The sequence below is a fragment of the Dromiciops gliroides genome, chromosome 4 (genome assembly GCF_019393635.1).
Source record: "Dromiciops gliroides isolate mDroGli1 chromosome 4, mDroGli1.pri, whole genome shotgun sequence".
Taxonomy (NCBI): Eukaryota; Metazoa; Chordata; class Mammalia; order Microbiotheria; family Microbiotheriidae; genus Dromiciops; species Dromiciops gliroides.
In genome coordinates, this window is record NC_057864.1 from 255,200,714 (window position 1) to 255,219,955 (window position 19,242).

Below are 19,242 nucleotides of genomic sequence, written 5' to 3' on the forward strand. Positions count from 1 at the left end.
GGTCCTTTGCAGTTCCAAATCCTATGGTCTTACAGGCCACTTTCTTTCCATCTCTGGATAGCTTATGTAATCTCTCTATTTGGGGTGTGTGGTAGGGATATTGATCTGGAATTTGGACACCAGAGTGGGTCCTGCCTTGTGGCTTCCATAGACTGCTTTAGCTCTCTCCTCATAGAGGTGGGAGCTAGGCAAGGCCCAGGGACAGAGTAAAGGGCCAGTGCGGAAAGGTACTAAGGTGTCTTCTGGAAGAACTGTTAATGGGTGACTAATGTGTCTTGGTCTCCTATCCCAACCAAACTAAGCACATGGATCTGTAGGAAGTCAAAAGTTGGAGTAAAGGGAGAATAGGATGCCACAAGTGTGTTTTTTTTAAAGGCCCTCCCTCCAATTATTCTCCTCTGTCCTTCTTTAGATTATTATCTTGTACTTATACTGGGGTGTATAGGGTGTTCAGGGAGGACTAGGATCTCTGGTGTGAGGGCTTACCAAGTCCTTTTCAGGGCTGCTTGTGATCACCTTTAGTGTCCATCTGTCACCCAGCTCTCACCTGTGGCTCCAAGAAGCTGTAGCATGGGCAGTGCCAACATCCTGGTAAATGGACACAGCAGACAGGCTAAATTAGGTTGAGGGTGACTGACAGGCCTAAAATCCACTGGTGAGTTAGGGGAATGTCTACCCCGAACATGGGTAGACTTCCCCTGTCAGGATGGGTGGATAAGAACAATTTGTTGCAATGACCATGAAGACAGGCCCTATGGAGAATTTTAGAACTTGGTTAAACATCAAAGATGCCAAGGTCATCCACTGCAGCCCAGGCCATCACCAGTCATCTTGACTCTTGCCTTGCCACTGGCCTTTGATGACTGGAAGAGAGTGAGGCTGATGACTGTGCAACTCTGCCTCCCTTAAATCCAATTCACAGAGGAGTCAAGACATCATCCCATGATATCATTTGGTCCTCTTTGAAAACAAAGGACAAACAACAGCATCCTATATTTACTTATTTATATGTATCCTCCACTACCCTTTCTTTCCTAAGTAGAATGTAAGCATTTGAAGACAAGGACTAATATTTTTTAAAAATCTCCAACAGTGTTCAGTAAATCTTTGATGAACTGAATTGAATTACAGACATGAGGGGCTCCTGTCCAGTCAGTTAGAAAAGGAGGCTGGGGAAAAGGACTAGGTCTTCCTGCCAGAATTAGCAGCAGCCTCAGACACTTAACACTTACTAGCTGTGTGACCCTGGGCAAGTCACTTAACCCCAATTGCCTCACTCAAAAAAAAAAAAAAAAGAATTAGCAGCAGCCCTCTCTAACACACATGCACTTTCATACATATCCCTGAAGCAGAAGGATGCTTTGCAGTGATCTTCACCTTTGGGTTGAAAGAGCACCAGGTCAGGAGGCAATAGATCTAGCTTCTTGGCTTGGCTCTGAATGTCATTTGCTATGACCAGACACTTCCCCTCTCTGGATTTCAGGTTCCTCCTTTGTAAAATGGGGGTGGGTGGAGCTGGATTAGAATGAGGTTCTTAACCTTTCTCTTGGCAGACTGGTGAAGTCCTTGGATCCTTTCTCAGAATAATGTTTTCAAATGCCTTAAATAAAACCACAGGATTACAAGGAAACCAATTATATTGAAATCATTTATCAAACCATTTTTTAAAAAGTTTATGGGCGGGGCAGCTAGATGGCGCAGTGGATAGAGCACCAGTCCTGGATTCAGGAGGACCTGAGTTCAAATCTGGCCTCAGACACTTAACACTTGCTAGCTGTGTGACCCTGGGCAAGTCACTTGGCCCCAATTGCCTTACCAAAAACAAAACAAAACAAAAAAAAAAGTTTATGGGCTTCAAGTTAAGAACCACTCAACTGGGGGTTTCCTAACATTCATTTCAAACTTGAAGTTTGGAGATTTTAACTCAATTTCATAGGGAGAATGGTTGTTGGAGGAGAGGGAAGAGATATAGAAAAACCTCAAAATGTGATTTCTATTTGCCTAGGCCAATGGACCCTTACTCAAAGCCTTGAAGTCAACAAAAGCTGGAGGGTTTGAGTCCTTGAAGGCCTGAGAGCAGAAAACTGTCAGTCCTGTGTCTGTAAAGAAGGAATTATAGGATGTTTTAACTATAAGGGATCCAAGAAGTCATCTAACCAAACTCCCTTATTTTACAGGTGAGTAAACTGAGGTCCAGGAAGGGGAAGTTATTTACCTTAGATTAAATATCTGTTAAGTAACATTAGGGGTGAACTCAAAGTTTTTTAAAAGTTGATGTTGGGCAGCTAGGTGGCCCAGTGGATAGAGCACCGGCCCTGGAATCAGGAGTACCTGAGTTCAAATCTGGCCTCAGACACTTAACACTTACTAGCTGTGTGACCCTGGGCAAGTCACTTAACCCCAATTGCCTCACAAAAAAAATGATGTCAAAATTTGTATTCTAAATACATATAAAAAAGTAACATTAGGGGTAAGGGCCTCCCCACCAGGAGAAATGACTGGGGAAAGAAGGCTCTAAGAGAGAGGACGTGTGTGTGTGTGTGTGTGTGTGTGTGTGTGTGTGTGTGTGTGTGTGTGTGTGTGTGTGTGTGTTGGAGGGGAAACCAAGACGTTCGGCAGTATTCCGCCTGAGTCTTCAAGAGGGAGGAGGGGCAAAGGGCACAGCACATGTGTCCCAGGTAAGCCGGCAGGAATGCGCTAGCAGCCGAGCCCGGCGTGGCTGGGCGTCCCAGGTGACTCATACACTGCCAGAAAGCCCAAGGTCCACCCCCTTTCCCCAGTCTTTCTTCAGTCACGGCAGCCTTCTCTTGCCGGCCGGCCGGGTCCTAGGGCTCGGGGTCAGGGGCCACGCTTGCCCCGGGCCTCTCACTGCCCCGGCACTGCCTGGTCTCGGGGCGGGACTCCCTTTCTTCCCTGCCCCCCACCCCCACCCCCACCCCCGCCCCCGACTCCTTTCCGCTTCGCGCTCATCAGAGGCTGCAGCCACCCAGTCCACTCTGCTGGGGCAGCGTCCCTCCGGACTGATTGGGAAAGAGCCAGCGAAACGGCTACTGAAGATCTCCAAGTGCCGTAAGTATCCAAGCCCCCTTGGTGACCCTAGGAGGGAGATACTCATCCAGGGACAAGCAGGAGTCAGGGGCAGTCCCAGGGAAAACCCCCGGATTCTTGTGCCGAGCCCCGGCTGCCGAGGCGAACTGGAGCTCTCCAAGTTAGGGTAATGGTGAGCGATTGATTCTAGGAGCCTACTCACTAATTAAGTGCACTCTGAAGTCTGGGAGTCTGGAGGTGTAGGCTACTATAATTAAGTACACGAGGTGCTGAACCGAAGGAAGACCTGATTCCACCCTTCCCCCAATCCCCAGTGTGTCGGAGCCTCCAGACGGTCACCCTATAGTGAGTGACAGGACGCCTCCGTCTGCCAACTAACCCAGCCGGAATAGCCTCTTCAGTCTCAGAATGGGGAGTGTCGCTCATCGCCACACTCACACACCCCTCCCAAGAGGCGCCGGACTGTCACACTGACCCAGAGTCGGTCCTCACACTAACCCAGACCTACAGGGCACCGATGCTCCTCTTTGCCACCTCACCAAACACCCTTCTCCCCTCCTCCCCCTCCCCACCCAAGGCACCCCAGGAGGGGATTGGTCCAGCTCACAATTCCAGATGTGCTCCACCACCGGCCCCCTTCTTCAGCTAGATCCCCTCCTAAGAAAGAACCCTCTTACCCTTCTCCTCTCCCTAACCTACTCTTCTGGTTCCCTTTCCCCCACCCCATCCAAGGTCCCTCTCCCACTCCACCCCTAACCTCCTCTTCAGCGAGTTTTAACCAGACTAAACTATTGGGTCTCCCTCTGCCTCTCCCCCATCCCCCATTCCTTTTAAAGAAACCTTCGTTGCTGATTCCATTGGTGACTGACCTAAGGACCAGTGTAGTAGACCTGTCCATCCCTCCCTTTCCATCTCCCCTAGCCCGTCCGTGTAGCGGGAATTAAAGATCTCTATTTAGAGCCCTTGGAGAGTGGGGGTGGTGGTGGTAAGGGTGTATGTGAGAGGTAAAGACTGGCGAGGGAGAAGAGAGTGGGGGCCACATTGAAGAAATTTCCCTTTGTCTCTTGATGAATTTTTGCAGTCCAACTCCGTTATTGCCGCCCCCCTCCGCCCCCCCCCCCCCCGGCCAAACCTCTGAGCATCCTTTCCAGGGCTCGAGGGGAATTAGAGTGGGGTGTTTCAGTCACAGATTTCAAACACTTAAACCTACAATATCCTAAATACCCCCGTCCCGTAGTCAGGATCGTCTAGCAGCCTGAATTACCTGAACAAATGCCCCACAGAGAGAAGTCCAAAGTTACTCTTTCTCTTTAGGTGGTTCCCCCACTTTCCATTACTCCCCCTCGCCCTTTCCCTTCCTCTCTCCCAACTTTTTCTTTTGCAAACTTTCGTTGAGTGGGGGAAGGGGAAAGCGACCAGCCCCCTCCCCCATCCGGGCTCAGCTCCCAGACTCGGTGGTGGACTGGTGTGTTGGAGTGGAGGGGGAGAAGGAAGGGGGGCGGAGGCCCCTCTCTCCGCAGCGCGGAGGAAACGGACCTAGTGGAGCTTCCTGTGGGAGCCCGGGGCACCACCGGGCCGGGGCCGGCCCAGCGCACAGACGTGTCCGGTCCTAGACCCGTGGAAGAGGGCGGAGGGAGGGGGGCCGAACCGGGCCCTGAAGGGAAATCGTCCCAGGAAAGCCAGCAAAGCAAGTGGGGGTGGGGGAAGATCATAGACTGCGGAGATGTAAGGGGGGAAGGGGGGGAGAAGAGTGTAGGGAGAGGAGAGACACACAGACAGACGGGCAGAGAGACAGGCAGGGAGAGACAGAGACAGAGACAGAGACAGGGAGAGAGAGAGAGACAGGGAGAGAGAGAGAGAGAGAGAGAGAGAGAGAGAGAGAGAGAGAGAGAGAGAGAGAGAGAGAGAGAGAGAGAGAGAGAAAGAAGAAGAAGAAGAAGAAGAAGAAGAAGAAGAAGAAGAAGAAGAAGAAGAAGAAGAAGAAGAAGAAGAAGAAGAAGAAGAAGAAGGGCAAGGGGAAAGGGACAGAAAGGAGAAAAGAAGGAGGTGAGAGTAGAAGGGAAAGGGGAGATTAAAAAGAGAATAGAAGGGAGGAGGGGGAAGAAAGAAGGGGGGAGGGAGTGAAAATGGACCAGAAGAAAGGAGGCTGGCTGCCCAAACTTCTGGGTGGGGAGTAGAGTTGGGCGCCCATGGCCAGGAAGTCCCCAGTCTGACACTGGCCCTTTGGGGTGGCCACCCAGAGCTTCATAAAGTCTAGTTAAGTTTGCCACTGACTCAGGCAGGGGACAAGGAAAGGGAGAAGGGAGTGCTGACAGTCTGAAAACCGCGTCCCGCCCTCCTGGGCATTTTGCGCCCCCCACCCGCCTCTTCCCCATCTCCGTCCCCAAGCGGCTGGTTGGCTCTGTGGGGGAATCGGGGGAAAGCAAGAGGAGAACAGGGGTCGGATGGGACGTCCGCTTTTCCCCGTCCCCTGCTCCAGCTCGGTCTTCTGCAGGTCCCGGGCAGATGTCCCAGGTGAACGGCTCGCTCTCCCGACACCACGACGCGTCCTATGGAGACCCCAGGCTGGGTCGGCCCCCCAGTCCCATCCTGGACTCAGCCTCAGGTAGGCATGACTGGGGGGGGGGGCGCGGAAAGCACGAGAGGAAGATGAAGCTTTGGAGGTGGGGTAGGATCTCAGTGGGGGGGAGGTGGGGGGGAGTTCAAGAAGAGTGTGTGTGTGTGTGTGTGTGTGTGTGTGTGTGTGTGTGTGTGTGTGTTGGGGAGAGGTTCTTGGAGACCAGGGACCAAGGTCTGGAGGACATCGACGGAGCTGAAGGTCCAGGGGCTTGGGTTTCGAGGCAAAGGGGAGGCGTGGAAAGGGACAACTAGAAGCCTGGCTGGACGGCAAGAGCTCCCTACTGACTGTTCGTTTTGCTGGGAAACTGTGGGCTCCGAGAGAGGTGGCGGGAATCCGGGGAGGATCTCAGGGAGGGCTGGGGTCCTGCGGCACCAGGCTCTCTCCAAGTCTACAGCGCTCTCCCGCCCCCCTCCGCCCTTCCCCAGACACACGCACACTTCTAAAGGAAAGAGAGAGATACTAAAACCTCTCTGTGTGCCTCTGTCTGTTTCTGCCTCTGTCTGTCTTCCTGCGTCTCTCTGTCGGTTTTTGTCCCCGCGGTGCCCGTCCAGTGTAAACACCTTGGTGTGTGTGTGTGTGTGTGTGTGTGTGTGTGTGTGTGTGTGTGTGTGTGTGTGTGTGTGTGTGTGTGTGAGAGAGAGAGAGAGAGAGAGAGAGTCAGTCTCTGGCTCTCCCTTCCCCTCCCCCGCCCCTCCAGAGCCGAGCTATTCCCGAAAACTCGAAAACTTTTGTCTGCTCTCGCTGCCTCGCCTCCCGGAGGCGGCCGCCGCAGTTAGCCGCCCCAGGATCCCGCCCCCTCGCCCTTGCCCTCTGCTCCCTGGGCCGTCTGCTTGTGTCTTCCCCCCTAACACCCCCCTCCCCCCCCGCCCCTGGCCACGCGCCCTCTCATACCCGGCCACAACCCACCATTCCCTCACCTCGCTTGCACCTCTACTCCTCGGCAAATAAGCCCTCCCCACCACCAGTTCTCACTCCTGGCGCCCCTCCCTGAACAGATGTTTTGCAAAATGGGGACATTCCTTGTCCCACAGCCCTTGTGACCTGCTGCCCCACTTCTAAGTTGACCTGAGGGAGAGGAGAGCAGAGCAGGGAGCAGTGGGCAGGATGGGTCTGATTCTTTGGTGGGGCTTTTTCAACCTCAAAAAGGCCGGTTTTGAGGTGGGGGTGGGGGGTGGGGAAGAGATATAGATCTAATTTTTCCTCTCAAAGCTTTTTATTCCCACTTCCCCACTTCTATGAAGGAATCCTCCTCCTGCCCTTCCTTCCTCAGCGCCACTTTAATACTTTCGCCTTTCTCTTCTCTTCAGTAAACTCTGGCCTGGGGATCTTATGACCCGGGTTCTAGGCTTGGCAGTGACAGACAATAGCTGGAGATGTGACCTTAGGCAAGTCACTTCCCTGCATCGGCTCCCAGGTTTTCTCCTGTGTGGAATGAGGGGGTTGAGGAGGAAGCTTAGTATAGTGGAAAGAATCCTGGATCATGAGATCATCACTATCATCATGAGATCTGAGATCAAATCTGACCTGTTACCTGTGTGATTTGGGTTGGCTTGGGTTTCTCCATCTATAAAAACAGGGAGATTGAACTGTCTGAACTTGAAGGTTCCTTCCAGCTCCCAGTCCTGTGAACTTATGACTTGATCGTTTCTGAAGCCCCTAATTTGTGATTTTCTGCCTCTCCCTGGGCCCTCTAACGGGAGCCTCTCATATCCCTAGTCAAGTAGTCTAGGAGACAGAGATTTGAAGAACTGGACCTCTTCAGTCTGGAGAAGAGAAAGATGAAGAATATTTTAGTTCTAGGTTCCCAGTCTGGGAAGAACTCTTAGCCAAAGTACTGGGACTAGCTGTCCTCCACTCATCTCTGTCCCCCTTCCTCTCATTTTCCTCTTTTCCCCCCTTTGTTCTCCTTGCCCTGTGTTTTCCTTTTCCCAGCACCCCATCACTCTCCACTTCTCCCTTCTTTCTGACTCCCCTTCACATTTCACTCTAATGCCCTCTTCCCCTTCCCTCCATCTCTCCATGTTCTCTGACCACCCCCACATCTGGCCTCAGCTGCATTCTCCACTTACTTGGTGGCAGGAAGAAGAAGAAGCTGGCTGGCTAGGGACCAGGGGCCCAACATTCACAACCTGAAGCACTCAGACCACAGTCCTCCCCTTTACCCCCACCTTCCTCTCCCCCCATAACCAAATATGCCCCCTCCCCAAGCCCCAGATGGACTCAGACAATGCTGCTTTCATAGCACAAGGGCTGGCTTTGCTGATGCCTGCCCAAGCCTTGGGAGAACGAACAAGCTGCCCAGGAAGCCCAAACCGCAGGAGGCCCGGCCAAAACCCCACAGACGCCTGAATCCCGGACCAGAATCCCCCACGCCCAAGAGGGCTGACAAAACACTGGCCCCAACACTTTGGTTCTCTGGGTCTCACCCCATCCCCCATCCCTGAATCAGCCAAGGAATCCAATCCCAGGTCCCTCTTCTCCCCACCCCCACCCCAAGTAGACGCTCCTTTTTTCTTATTCTGAAATTAGCCAAGGGCTATAAGGAACAACGAGAAGGACTCAGGACTTCTCCATGGTTTTTTTGGAAGGGGGTGGCAGATTTCCATTTCTTGGGTGGGTAATCTCCCCCAATCCTCTACCCTCCCAGTACCCAGAATCCATCCTCCCAAGACTACAGTCCCAGCCTTCCTCCTTCAGGTTAGAATCTCAGGACCACAGACCATGCTTCCAAACAATGTCTGGACTTTCCTGAATTTGAGAAGCAGCATAGTATAGTATAGTTGGGAAAGTACTAGTCTAAGACCCAGGTTCAAGTTCAGACCCAAAGGGAGATGGGTATTTCTACGGATATACTCCAAGTGGAACATAGGAGGTAGGAAGTAGAGAAGACAGAGTCACTAGCATCGAGAGGCACTAACATCCGATCTACCAGCTCGTGATCAACTCCAAATACAGCAGGTTGAGATTTGAGGTAGACCATAGGCAGAACTGCATGACACACCAAGGCCTCATGGGATAATAGAAAGAGCAATGGAGCAAGACCTGAGCTCTGCCCCCATTAGATGATGTATGGCCTTGGGCAAATCATTTGACTTCTCTAAGGTTCTGTTTCTTCATCTATAAATTGAGAACAGTAAATAATACCCACCTACTTTATAGGATTTTTGTGAGGAAATCCCTAAAGTTGAACATATTATTATTTGTGGCATATTGGAAGGAGTACTAGTTTTGGAGTTGAAGATCCTGGGTTCAAATCTTGGTGCCGCCTTTAGGTGAGTCACTTATTATTTTGGGGCCTCAGAGTAAATGCACAAGGTCAAATTAAGAAGCTGGACTAGAAGACCCCTCCATCTCCTTTCCAAAGTCCCTTTTTTTCTCCAAATCTATGATCCTATTTAGTGCCTCTCAAGGGAGAGGCTCCCAGTCTTTACTCTGGTCCCCAGTGAGCTTCTTGGGGAGTGGCAGGCTTCAGACCAGGCTGGAAGGCCAAGACCATTCAGACCTCATTCTATGTGGGATATTTTCCAGTTCCCCTGGACTTGAGCCTTAAGTCTGGCTGGGCCATAAAACAGAGATTCTCTTAAGAATTGTCTTTAATAGGGGCAGCTAACTGGCACAGTGGATAAAGTACGGGCCCTGGATTCAGAAGGACCTGAGTTCAAATCCGGACTCAGACACTTGACACTTACTATGTGACCCTGGGCAAGTCACTTAACCCCCATTGCCTCACCAAAAAAAAAAAAAAAAAGAATTGTATTTAATAATTAGGATGTTCATTGGCACCACTGGGGTTCCTCACAAGCTCAGGCCTTCTTGGGATTATCCCAGAGCTCTACCTCTGCCCAGTAGGCATTTGTGATCCTATTCTCTGATCTGTCCCTTCACTACTGGGGCTCTTCCACCATTTCTACCTTTATTCAATTCCTATGGTATGTAGAGCACACACAGACTCAGGCACATAGTTTAGAAAAGACACAGTTCCCACTCATGAAACTTTTAGACCAGTAGAGAGCTAGGACTTGCATATAGATAATTTTTTTTTTTTTAGTGAGGCAATCGGGGTTAAGTGACTTGCCCAGGGTCAAACAGCTAGTAAGTGTTAAGTGTCTGAGGCCGGATTTGAACTCAGGAACTCCTGACTTCAGGGCCGGTGCTCTATCCACTGCGCCACCTAGCTGCCCGCATATAGATAATTGTAAGAAAAAATAATAGCCAATAAATGTGGGGAAGGGGGAAGGGAGAAGGGAATAAGCATTTATATATCGCCTACAAAACAGGTGGCAAAGTGGATAGAGTTCCCAGCCTGAAGTCATCTTCCTGAGTTCAAGTCTGGCCTCAGACACTTACTAGTTGTATGACCCTGGGCAAGTCACTTAACCCTGTTTGCCTCAGTTTCCTCATCTGTAAAATGAGCTGGAGAAGGAAATGGCAAACCACTCCAGTATTTTTGCCAAGAAAACCCCAAATAGGGTCATGAAAAATTGGACATGACTGAAGAACAAAAACTAAATACCAGGATTGTGCTAAGCACTTTATAAATATTATCTTGTTTGACTCTCACAACAATCCTTCAAGGTAGGGACTGTTATTATCCCCATTTTGCAACTGAGGAAACTGAGGCAGACAGAGATTAAGTCACTTGCCCAGACTCACACAGCTGATAAGTGTTTGAGGCTGGATTTGAATCAGGTCTTCCCTGATTCCAGGCCCAGCACTCTATCTACTGAGCAGCAGCTACCTCTAAGTATATCACAGAGGTTTTTTGCTTGTTTGTTTTTTGGTTAATTTTTTTTGTTTGTTTTGTTTTTTTGCTGGGCAATGAGGGTTAAGTAACTTGCCCAGGGTCACACAGCTAGTAAGTATCCAGTGTCTGAGGCCGGATTTAATCTCAAGTTGTCCTGAATCCAGGGCCAGTGCTTTATCCACTGTGCCACTTAGCTGCCCCATCATAGAGTTTTGATATAAAATTCAAGGTTCACATGTAGTGCAATAGATCGAGTAGTGATTAGGAAAAGCATTAGCGAAGGCTTCTAACAGTGGTTTGTGGTTTAGGGATGGGGGTGGGGTGCAAGGACAGCACTTCAGGCATAGAAAGATGCCCAGCAGAGGCAGGCAGGAAGGAGCTGTGGGGCTGTGGTTGTAAGGCAGGGAATCCTTCAGTTTGGCTGGGGAATGGTGCAGATGGAGAGAAGCAGGGGAAGAAAGGGTAAGAGACTCACAATTGTGTCAGACCTGGGGAGGGTGGCAAGGAAGGAAGGAGTCCTTCCTGCTTACTGACCTTCTGCTCTCTGATGGCCCTTGAGTGCCTACTGTGTGCACAGTGATAGGTTCTGTGGGGGATTCTGGGAAGTAGAAGACACCATCTCTGCCCTCCAGTAATCTCCAGTGTAGTTGAGGATGTAAGATATATAGTCTCTGTAAATATATCACTGACAAGCCAAGGCCATATGGGCTAAGCCAAAAAAAGTGAGAGATGAGAACTATGGGTGCTGTAAGGGATCATATATTTAGAAGTAGGAAGAACTTTAAAGACCCCTGAGTCCAACCTCCTCATTTCACAGATGAGGCAGCTGGGCCCCAGGAAAGGGGGGAGGACTTATCCAAGGTCATAAATATAGTAAGTGCCAGAGCTGAAATTCAACCCCAGGCCTCCGATTTATTTATTTTAATTTTTTTTTCGGGTGAGGCAATTGGAGTTAAGTGACTTGCCCAGGGTCACACAGCTAGTAAGTGTTAAGTGTCTGAGGCCAGATTTGAACTCAGGTCCTCCAGGGCCGGTACTCTATCCACTGTACCACCTAGCTGCCCCCCAGTGTCAATAATATCTTAACCTATGCCAGTGGACCACCTCAGACCAATTAAACTGCTTAACCTGGACACAATAATGTTATTGCCAATAACAACAGACATTTATATATAGTGCTCAGGCAGCCAGGTGGCTCAGTGGATAGAGCCTGGAGTCAGGAAGACTCATTTTTCTGAGTCCAAATCCGGCTTCAGATACTTACTAGCTGTGTGACCCTGGGCAAGTCAGTTAACCCTGTTTGCCTCAGTTTCCTCATCTGTAAAATGAGCCAGAGAAGGAAATGGCAAATCACTCCAGTATCTTTGCCAAGAAGACCCCAAATGGAGCCACGAAGTGTGGGACACAACTGAAACGACTCAACAACAATCACAATATATAGTGCCCAGTGCCTTTATAACCATCATCTCATTTGACCTTAATAAGACCATAAAGTAATCATAGCTGATAGTCATATAGTGTTTAAAGGTTTGTGGAGCACCTTACATTCATCATTTCATCTGATAGGCATGGACAAACATTATTATCCCCATTTTACAGATGAGGAAAGTGAAGACCAGAGAGGTTATACTGTGGCCCCACAGCTAGTAATCATCTGAGGCAGGATTTGAACTTGACACTTCCTGACTACAAATCATCTTTCACTCCCATGATGCTGCATCTGATCATTAGAATGCCCCCCCTCCCCATTTCATCTCCAATCTTTAGTTTGGAATTAGTTCCTTTCCTGTAATATCAGGTCTGATGCTACGTCAAGAGCTTTTGCCAGAGATTTCTTATCAACCATCAAAACCATTTCTAACTTCTTGGGTGGTTGTTTAGAGCTATTTGAAAGAAGCTACTCTGCCATTGCTTTTGCTTCCTCTGCTCTTCTCTTCCATCCTTCCCTCATCCAGCACTGAAAGATACATTCTTCTGTGATTTTCTTTTTCTTCCCTTAACATTTTATTGATGTCTTTTGGTTTTAAACCACGATATTTTTTAAACAAAATTTTTATTTGTTTTGAACTTAAATACAAAAAGATGAGAGAGAGAGTGAGCGCATTTCCATGTACACAGCACAACACAGAGGATTCAATATAAAACCAAGAATTTCCATTTCAGACTGTTTACATTTTTTTTTTTGTGGGTCAATGGGGGTTAAGTGACTTGCCCAGGGTCACACAGCTAGTAAGTGTCAAGTGTTTGAGGCCGGATTTGAACTCAGGTACTCCTGAATCTAGGGTCGGTGCTTTATCCACTGCGCCACCTAGCCACCCCCCCTGTTTACATTTTTTTGAAAAACAATTTAATAAATCCTAGACATCATTTTCTTTCTTCCTTCCTTCCTTCCTTCCTTCCTTCCTTCCTTCCTTCCTTCCTTCCTTCCTTCCTTCCTTCCTTCCTTCCTTCCTTCCTTCCTTCCTTCCTTCCTTTCTTTCTTTTTGCAGGGCGATGAGGGTTAAGTGACTTGCCCAGGGTCACACAGCTAGTAAGTGTCAAGTGTCTGAGGCCGGATTTGAACTCAGGTTCTCCTGAATCCAAGGCCAGTGCTTTATCCACTGTGCCACCTAGCAGCCCCAGCTAGCTATTATTATAATTTTTAATTATTATTATTATTATTACAAAGTAATCTTGGGAGGAGCAGAGGAACTAGGAAAAGCTTCATGTAGAAGGTGATGCCTGAGTTGAGTCTTAAGGAAACCAGAGGTTTCAGTAGGTAGAGATGAGGAGTGGAGTCCATTTCAAGCATGTGGGGTGGGGGGTGGGGACAAGCAGTGCAAAGGTGTGGAGATGGGAGATGGATTTGCCCAAACTCTTCCAATGGGCCCATTTTGAAGATGGTTATTCCTAATAACTCACATCTACATCTATATTCTGCAAATCTCCGCCCAGGGACCTTTGTACCCAAGGTTTACCCCCACCTTCCTGCTTCAGTCTAGTAGACAGCAGCTTTGGGGAGTTGAAAAGTCTCTCTCTTTTCTGCTCTTTGCCCATGTATGTGCTTTTTGGCCCCAGACCATCTTTGCTTTTCTTTCTTTTCTTGTAGACTCATAGACCCTAGAATGTCAGCACCAGAAGGGACCTTGGAGCTCACACAATCTCTCATTTTACAATGGAGGGCTCACCCACTGAGTCAGTGACAGAACCAAGACTGAAACCCATCTTGATTTCTTTTCCAAGGCTCTTGCTACTCACATGCTACCATCCTGTATTTAAATACGATATTTAACCATCCCCTCTAAGACAGTAAAGTCTTTCCTAATACCTTATCTGGATATAGAGATGACCTTGGACTTTCCAAGGACATGCCAAGAGAATACAAACTTTGGGGCATCCTATCGTTTGAAGTTGGAAAGGCTTTGGGTACAGGCCCCATGATGGATGTAGGTCCCATGTGTCTATTGTCTAAAGTCTAGTCTAGCCAAGTATGGAAAGACATCACCAGGATTTTGCCTGCTGAATGACTAATTATTTTGGCTATAGCAACTCATAAAACTGTTCACCAAGCCACAGTGGGCTTTAGATCTTCAGTAGGAAAGAGAGTATTCATGGCAATGAAATCTTGGATCTTAAAAGAATCACCAATTCTCAGAATTGGAAGGACCCCAAGAGGCTGTCTAGTTCAAATCATCCCTGACTAAGAATTCTCTCTACAGTGTCTCCCAACAAGTGTCCATTTAGTCTCAGCTTGAAGACTTCTAGAAAGGAGAGACCCATTACCTCCCAAGACATCCCATTCTACTTTGGGATGGCCCTAAATGTTAGGCAGCTCTTTTGGACATCAAGCCTAAATCAGCTTCCTTGCCATTTCTTACCATTGTTCCTAGATCCATCCTCTGGGCCCAATCCTTTTTTGACATCATACCATTATCTTAGAAGCACCTGTGTACAATCAAAAGCGCACTGGCTCTTTCAGGAGCAAAGAGACCTAGGTTCAAATCATATCTCTAATGCCTACTACCGGTGTGACCTTGGGCATCCTCTTGTATGAGTTGGGCTGGATGTTGTTCAAGGTCCGTCTAAGCTTTGCATCTATTAATATGCTGTTTCTAAGCTTTCTGGGCTAGTAAATCTTCCCTTAGGTATCTTCAACTCATACATTCTTCTGTGATGGGTTTTGCAGTTTACTCAGTATTCTGGTTTCCCTTCTCTGATCATTCTCTAGCTTTATTAATGTCCTTCATTGTGTGTGTGTGTGTGGGGGGGGAGCAATGAGGGTTAAGTGACTTGCCCAGGGTCACACAGCTAGTAAGTGTCAAGTGTCTGAGGCTGGATTTGAACTCAGGTCCTCCTGAATCCAGGGCCAATGCTTTATCCACTGTACTGCCTAGCTCCCCCAACCAATGTCCTTCTCAAAATGAGGTGCTCAGAACTGAGGACAGTCCTTCAGAAGGAGTATAACAAGACCTATTTTCTTGTCCCCACAGGCCAAGCTAAGAGCTAGAAGCAATGGCAAGAAGTCACAGGGGAGTTGATTTAGGCTCGATGTCAGTAATAGCTGCCTAACATTTAGAGCCATCCCAAAGTAGAATGGGATGTCTTGGGAGGTAATGGGTCTCCTCTTACTGGAGGTCTTCAAGCAGAGACTAAACGGCCACTTGTTGGGAGATGTATTAGAAAGGATTCTTGGTCAGGGATGGATTGAACTCAACAGTTTCTTGGGTCTCTTCCAATTCTGTGATTTGGCAATTCTGTTAAGATCCAAGATTTCATTCTCATGAATACTCTCTCTTTCACTGAAGATTTAAAACCCTCTGTGGCTTGGTGAACAGGGTGAATTTTTAAAATATTTTCTTTTTTCCCAATTACATGTAAAAATAAATTTAAAAATTCATTTTAAAAAATGTTGATCTCCAAATTCTCTCCTTCCCTGAGATGGTAAGCAATTTGATATAGGTTATACATGTGTAATCATGCAAAACATATTTCCATATTAGTCATGTTGTGAAAGAAAACACAGACCAAGAAAAACCCCACCAAAAATGAGGAAAGTGAAAAATAGTTTGCTTCAATCTACATTTGGACTCCATCAGTTCTTTCTCTGGATGTGAATAGCATTTTTCATCATGATTCCTTTGGAATTGTCATGGATTATTGTATTGCTGAGAAGAGCTAAGTCATTCACAGTTGGTCACTGTAAAATATTGCTGTTACTGTGTACAGTGTTCTGGTTCTGCTCACTTCACTTTGTATCAGTTCATGTAAGTCTTTCCAGGTTTTTCTGAAAGCATCCTGCTCATTGTTTCTTATAGCATAATAATATTCCATTACAGTCATATACTACACATTGTTTAGCCTTTCCCCAATTGATGAACTGATTCTTTCCCAACAAAGTGAATTTTTAAAATTAAATTTTATTCTATTTTCAGATCTACATTCTCCCCTTACCACTATCCCTTCTCCCATTTTCCCATTGAGAAAACAAGAAACCCCAAACTCCTCTCACACACATATATGGTCAAGTTAGGAGTATCACCTAAAGATGGATTTTCTAATTCAGTTTGAGGCTGACAATTTTAACTATGTGGAAAGGGAGTGAACTGGACTTCTAGCCAACCCAGGTTATGTAGTAATTAGTAAAGGAAGGGTTTTTTCAATGCTTGGGAACTTAGGATGACACAGTCACAGATTTAGGGTGGGAAGGATCCTGAGAGGTCATCTAGTTTAGCTCCCTCATTTTACAGATGAGGAAGCTAAGAATAATATATGTTAAGAGACTTGTCTGAGGTCACAGAGCTAGTAAGTAACAGAGGTAAAATTTGGTTTTTTTGTTTGTTTTTGGTGAGGCAATTGGGGTTAAGTGACTTGCCCAGGGTCACACAGCTAGTAAATGTCAAGTATCTGAGGCCAGATTTGAACTCAGGTTCTCCTGACTCCAGGGGCAATGTTCTATCCATTGTGCCACCTAGCCGCCCCAGAGGTAGAATTTGAACGAAGGCCCTCTGAAACTTTAGCTACTACTTCTCAGCAAGATTATATTAGATAAACCACTTATTAAATGCTTACTACATATTGGGCATTGTGTTAAGTATTGGTAATAGTAATATAAGCAAAAGAAAGACAGTCTCTTACCTGAAGGAGATTACATTGTTAAAAAAAATTTCATGAAATTTCATTTTATTTTCAGATCTACATTTTCTCTTTCTCACCTCCCATACTCCCTATTGGGAAAATAAGAAAACCAAAACTCCTTTTACGAACATGTATAGTCAATCAAAACAAATCCTACATTAGCTATGTAAAAAAATATCTACCTCAATCTGCACTCTAAGTCCATAAGCTGTTAATCATGAGATGGGCAGCGGGTTTCATCATGAATCTTCAAGAATTGTGGTTGGTTTTGTGTTGATCAGAATCCCTAAGTGGTTTGTCTTTATAATATTGAAGAGGCTTGTCTTCTTCTTCTTCTTTTTTTTTTTTTTTAGTGAGGCAATTGGGGTTAAGTGACTTGCCCAGGGTCACACAGCTAGTAAGTGTTAAGTGTCTGAGGCCGGATTTGAACTCAGGTACTTGTGACTCCAGGGCCGGTGCTCTATCTGCTGCGCTATCTAGCTGCCCCAGAGGCTTGTCTTCTAATGGAGAAAGACAGCAGATAAAAGGGAGTAAGAATGGGAAGAGATACCTACATGGGATAGGAGGGTCAGGTAGAAAAATAATCAGGCAGGGGCTGAGACAGGTTAGAAGTAGGCAAAGCATCCGTCTTGAATCATACCCCCAGAGTGGCGGGGATACTACCAGGGTAACACATTGCATGCATTGTTAGCTGGAGAGGCAGTAGATAGAGTACTGGATCTGGAATGATAAAGACCTGAGTTCAAATCTACCCTTCAGAAACTTCCTATCTGTGTGATCCTGGACAGGTCACTCCATCCCTATCTGCTTCAGTTTTTTCATCTATGAAATTAAGATAACAGTAGTTTCTACCTTCAGGGTTATTGTGAGGATCAAATGAGATCATGTTTGTAAAGCGCTTTGTAAACTGAAAAGCATTGTATAAATACTAGCTATTATTATGAAATGCAGACACTATCAGTTGTTTTTGCTTAAATTTTCTTTTCCAACAAAGATTGTCTCAATTCTGGGATTGGGGGAGGAGGGCATGTCCAGAAATGACAGGAATGTGAAAATGAAAAGTATTCTTAAGAAAAAAAAAGAAGTGGGCAAAGCACTGAGGATTTGGGGTCACAGGACCTGGGTTTGAATCCTGGCTCTGCTATTTATTACCTGCAAAACCTTGGGCAAGCTGGGCCTCATCTTCCCCATCTAAGATAAAACCAGATCTTCTTTTCAACATTTGGGGGGAGGCAATGAGGATTAAGTGACTTGCTCAGGATCACACAGCTAGTAAGTATCAAGTATCTGAGAGCAGATTTGAACTCAGGTCCTCCTGAATCCAGGGCCAGCGCTTTATCCACTACACCACCTAGCTGCCCCTGAAAGTAGCTGATCTTGAAAGGCTCTAGTCTTTTCCTGAGACATCGTCTCCTGGGGAAGGGAGTTAGGGCTTCATGATTCTGTGCTCCGTGGCACCTTGCTCCCCACCCACCCCTCCCTCTGGACAGCTAACGTTACAAGCCACTGGAACATCAAAGCAGAGAAGTAGTTTTTGTGTTGAATTTTCCCCCCTGTCATAGCCAGGAGCTTTAGAAAACTTGAAATGAGTGCAGTATCACATCTCTTAGACAGAGAAGAGAAAAAATGGAGACTCATGAAAATGTCTCTTTTTTTCTAGTCGTTTTTATTTTTCACTTTCTTTTCAACTCTATTCCTCCTCAGGCAAGCTGTCCCTTGTCTACCTGGAATCAAGGTCGTAGGGCCCTCTCCCCATTTCTGGCAACACTCTTGTTTGCTCATCCCGTCTTCCTGGAGGCTTCCCTTTCTACTTCCCATGTCTTAGAGGTGTTAGGGACAATATCCCTTTGTGCTCTTTGTATTGTTTCCTCAAGGCTCAGTCAGCAGTCCTTTGCTATTTCTTCTAGAGACCTTCCTCCCCATTGCACTTCCGAAGCCTGTTTTCTATTGTTTTCTCTCCTAAAGCTTCCTTTGCACAGCCCTCTTCGGCTCCTTGGCTGACGCCTTCCTGTGAGCATGAAAGGAATCCAGACTAGGTAAGAGGTTTCAAGATCAGATGTTGTGGAAAGAGCAATGGCTTAGCATAGAACAAACATAGTAGGCACTTAATAAATGCTTGTTGACTGACTGACTGACTGACTGACTGACTCATTTTGGAGTCAGGACATCTCAGGTCTGCCGCCTGTGTGACCTTAAGCAAATCACTTTCAGTTCCTTGGGCCTTGGCTTCCTGTTCTGTAAAATGAGGCACCTTGGATGGTTTATTAAGGTCCCATTCCCTGAAATTCCCCATTCTGTGATTCTCGGATGTCCAGGCCTCATGGCCAAGCCTCTGAATCCAGTGGTTATTAGCCTGGACTGAGGAGGACGCTGAAGAAATTTGGGTGAGGGATCACAGAATCAGAGATTTCAAGTTAGATGCGGCTACCCCATCCCCTCTTTTTAGAGGTTAGTGTTGAGGCCTCCAGAGAGATTAAGTAATTTGTTCAGAATCTGTCAGATGGGAGGCAGCAGAGACAGGCTTTGAACTTTGCTCTTCTGATTCCAGCACATATCTCTTTCCTCTTCATTGCAGCTCCTTCTCTCTCTTGTCTTACCTCTCCCCAGACTTCTATTCCTGCCTCATTTTCACCTGCCATAACAACAAAAGCCTTAGTTTCATCCAGAACTGGCAGGTAGACAATAAGCATTTATTAAGCCCTTACTGTGTGCCAGA

General features: G+C 47.1%; 1 protein-coding gene across 2 annotated transcripts in view; it reads left to right on the forward strand.

The window, feature by feature from the left end:
• The first annotated feature begins 2,943 nt into the window (after positions 1-2,943).
• Positions 2,944-19,242, forward strand: part of MDFI (MyoD family inhibitor) — a 29,572-nt gene continuing 13,273 nt past the window's right edge. The window contains exons 1-2 of one of the 2 annotated variants that reach the window (XM_043962885.1): positions 2,944-3,069; positions 5,543-5,653. In XM_043962885.1, coding sequence (XP_043818820.1) covers positions 5,554-5,653 — 100 coding nt within the window. In that variant the 5' untranslated portion in view covers positions 2,944-3,069; positions 5,543-5,553. Of the gene's footprint in view, positions 3,070-5,058; positions 5,095-5,542; positions 5,654-19,242 lie in introns of those variants that run through there. The other variant, XM_043962884.1, reaches the window with a different exon arrangement.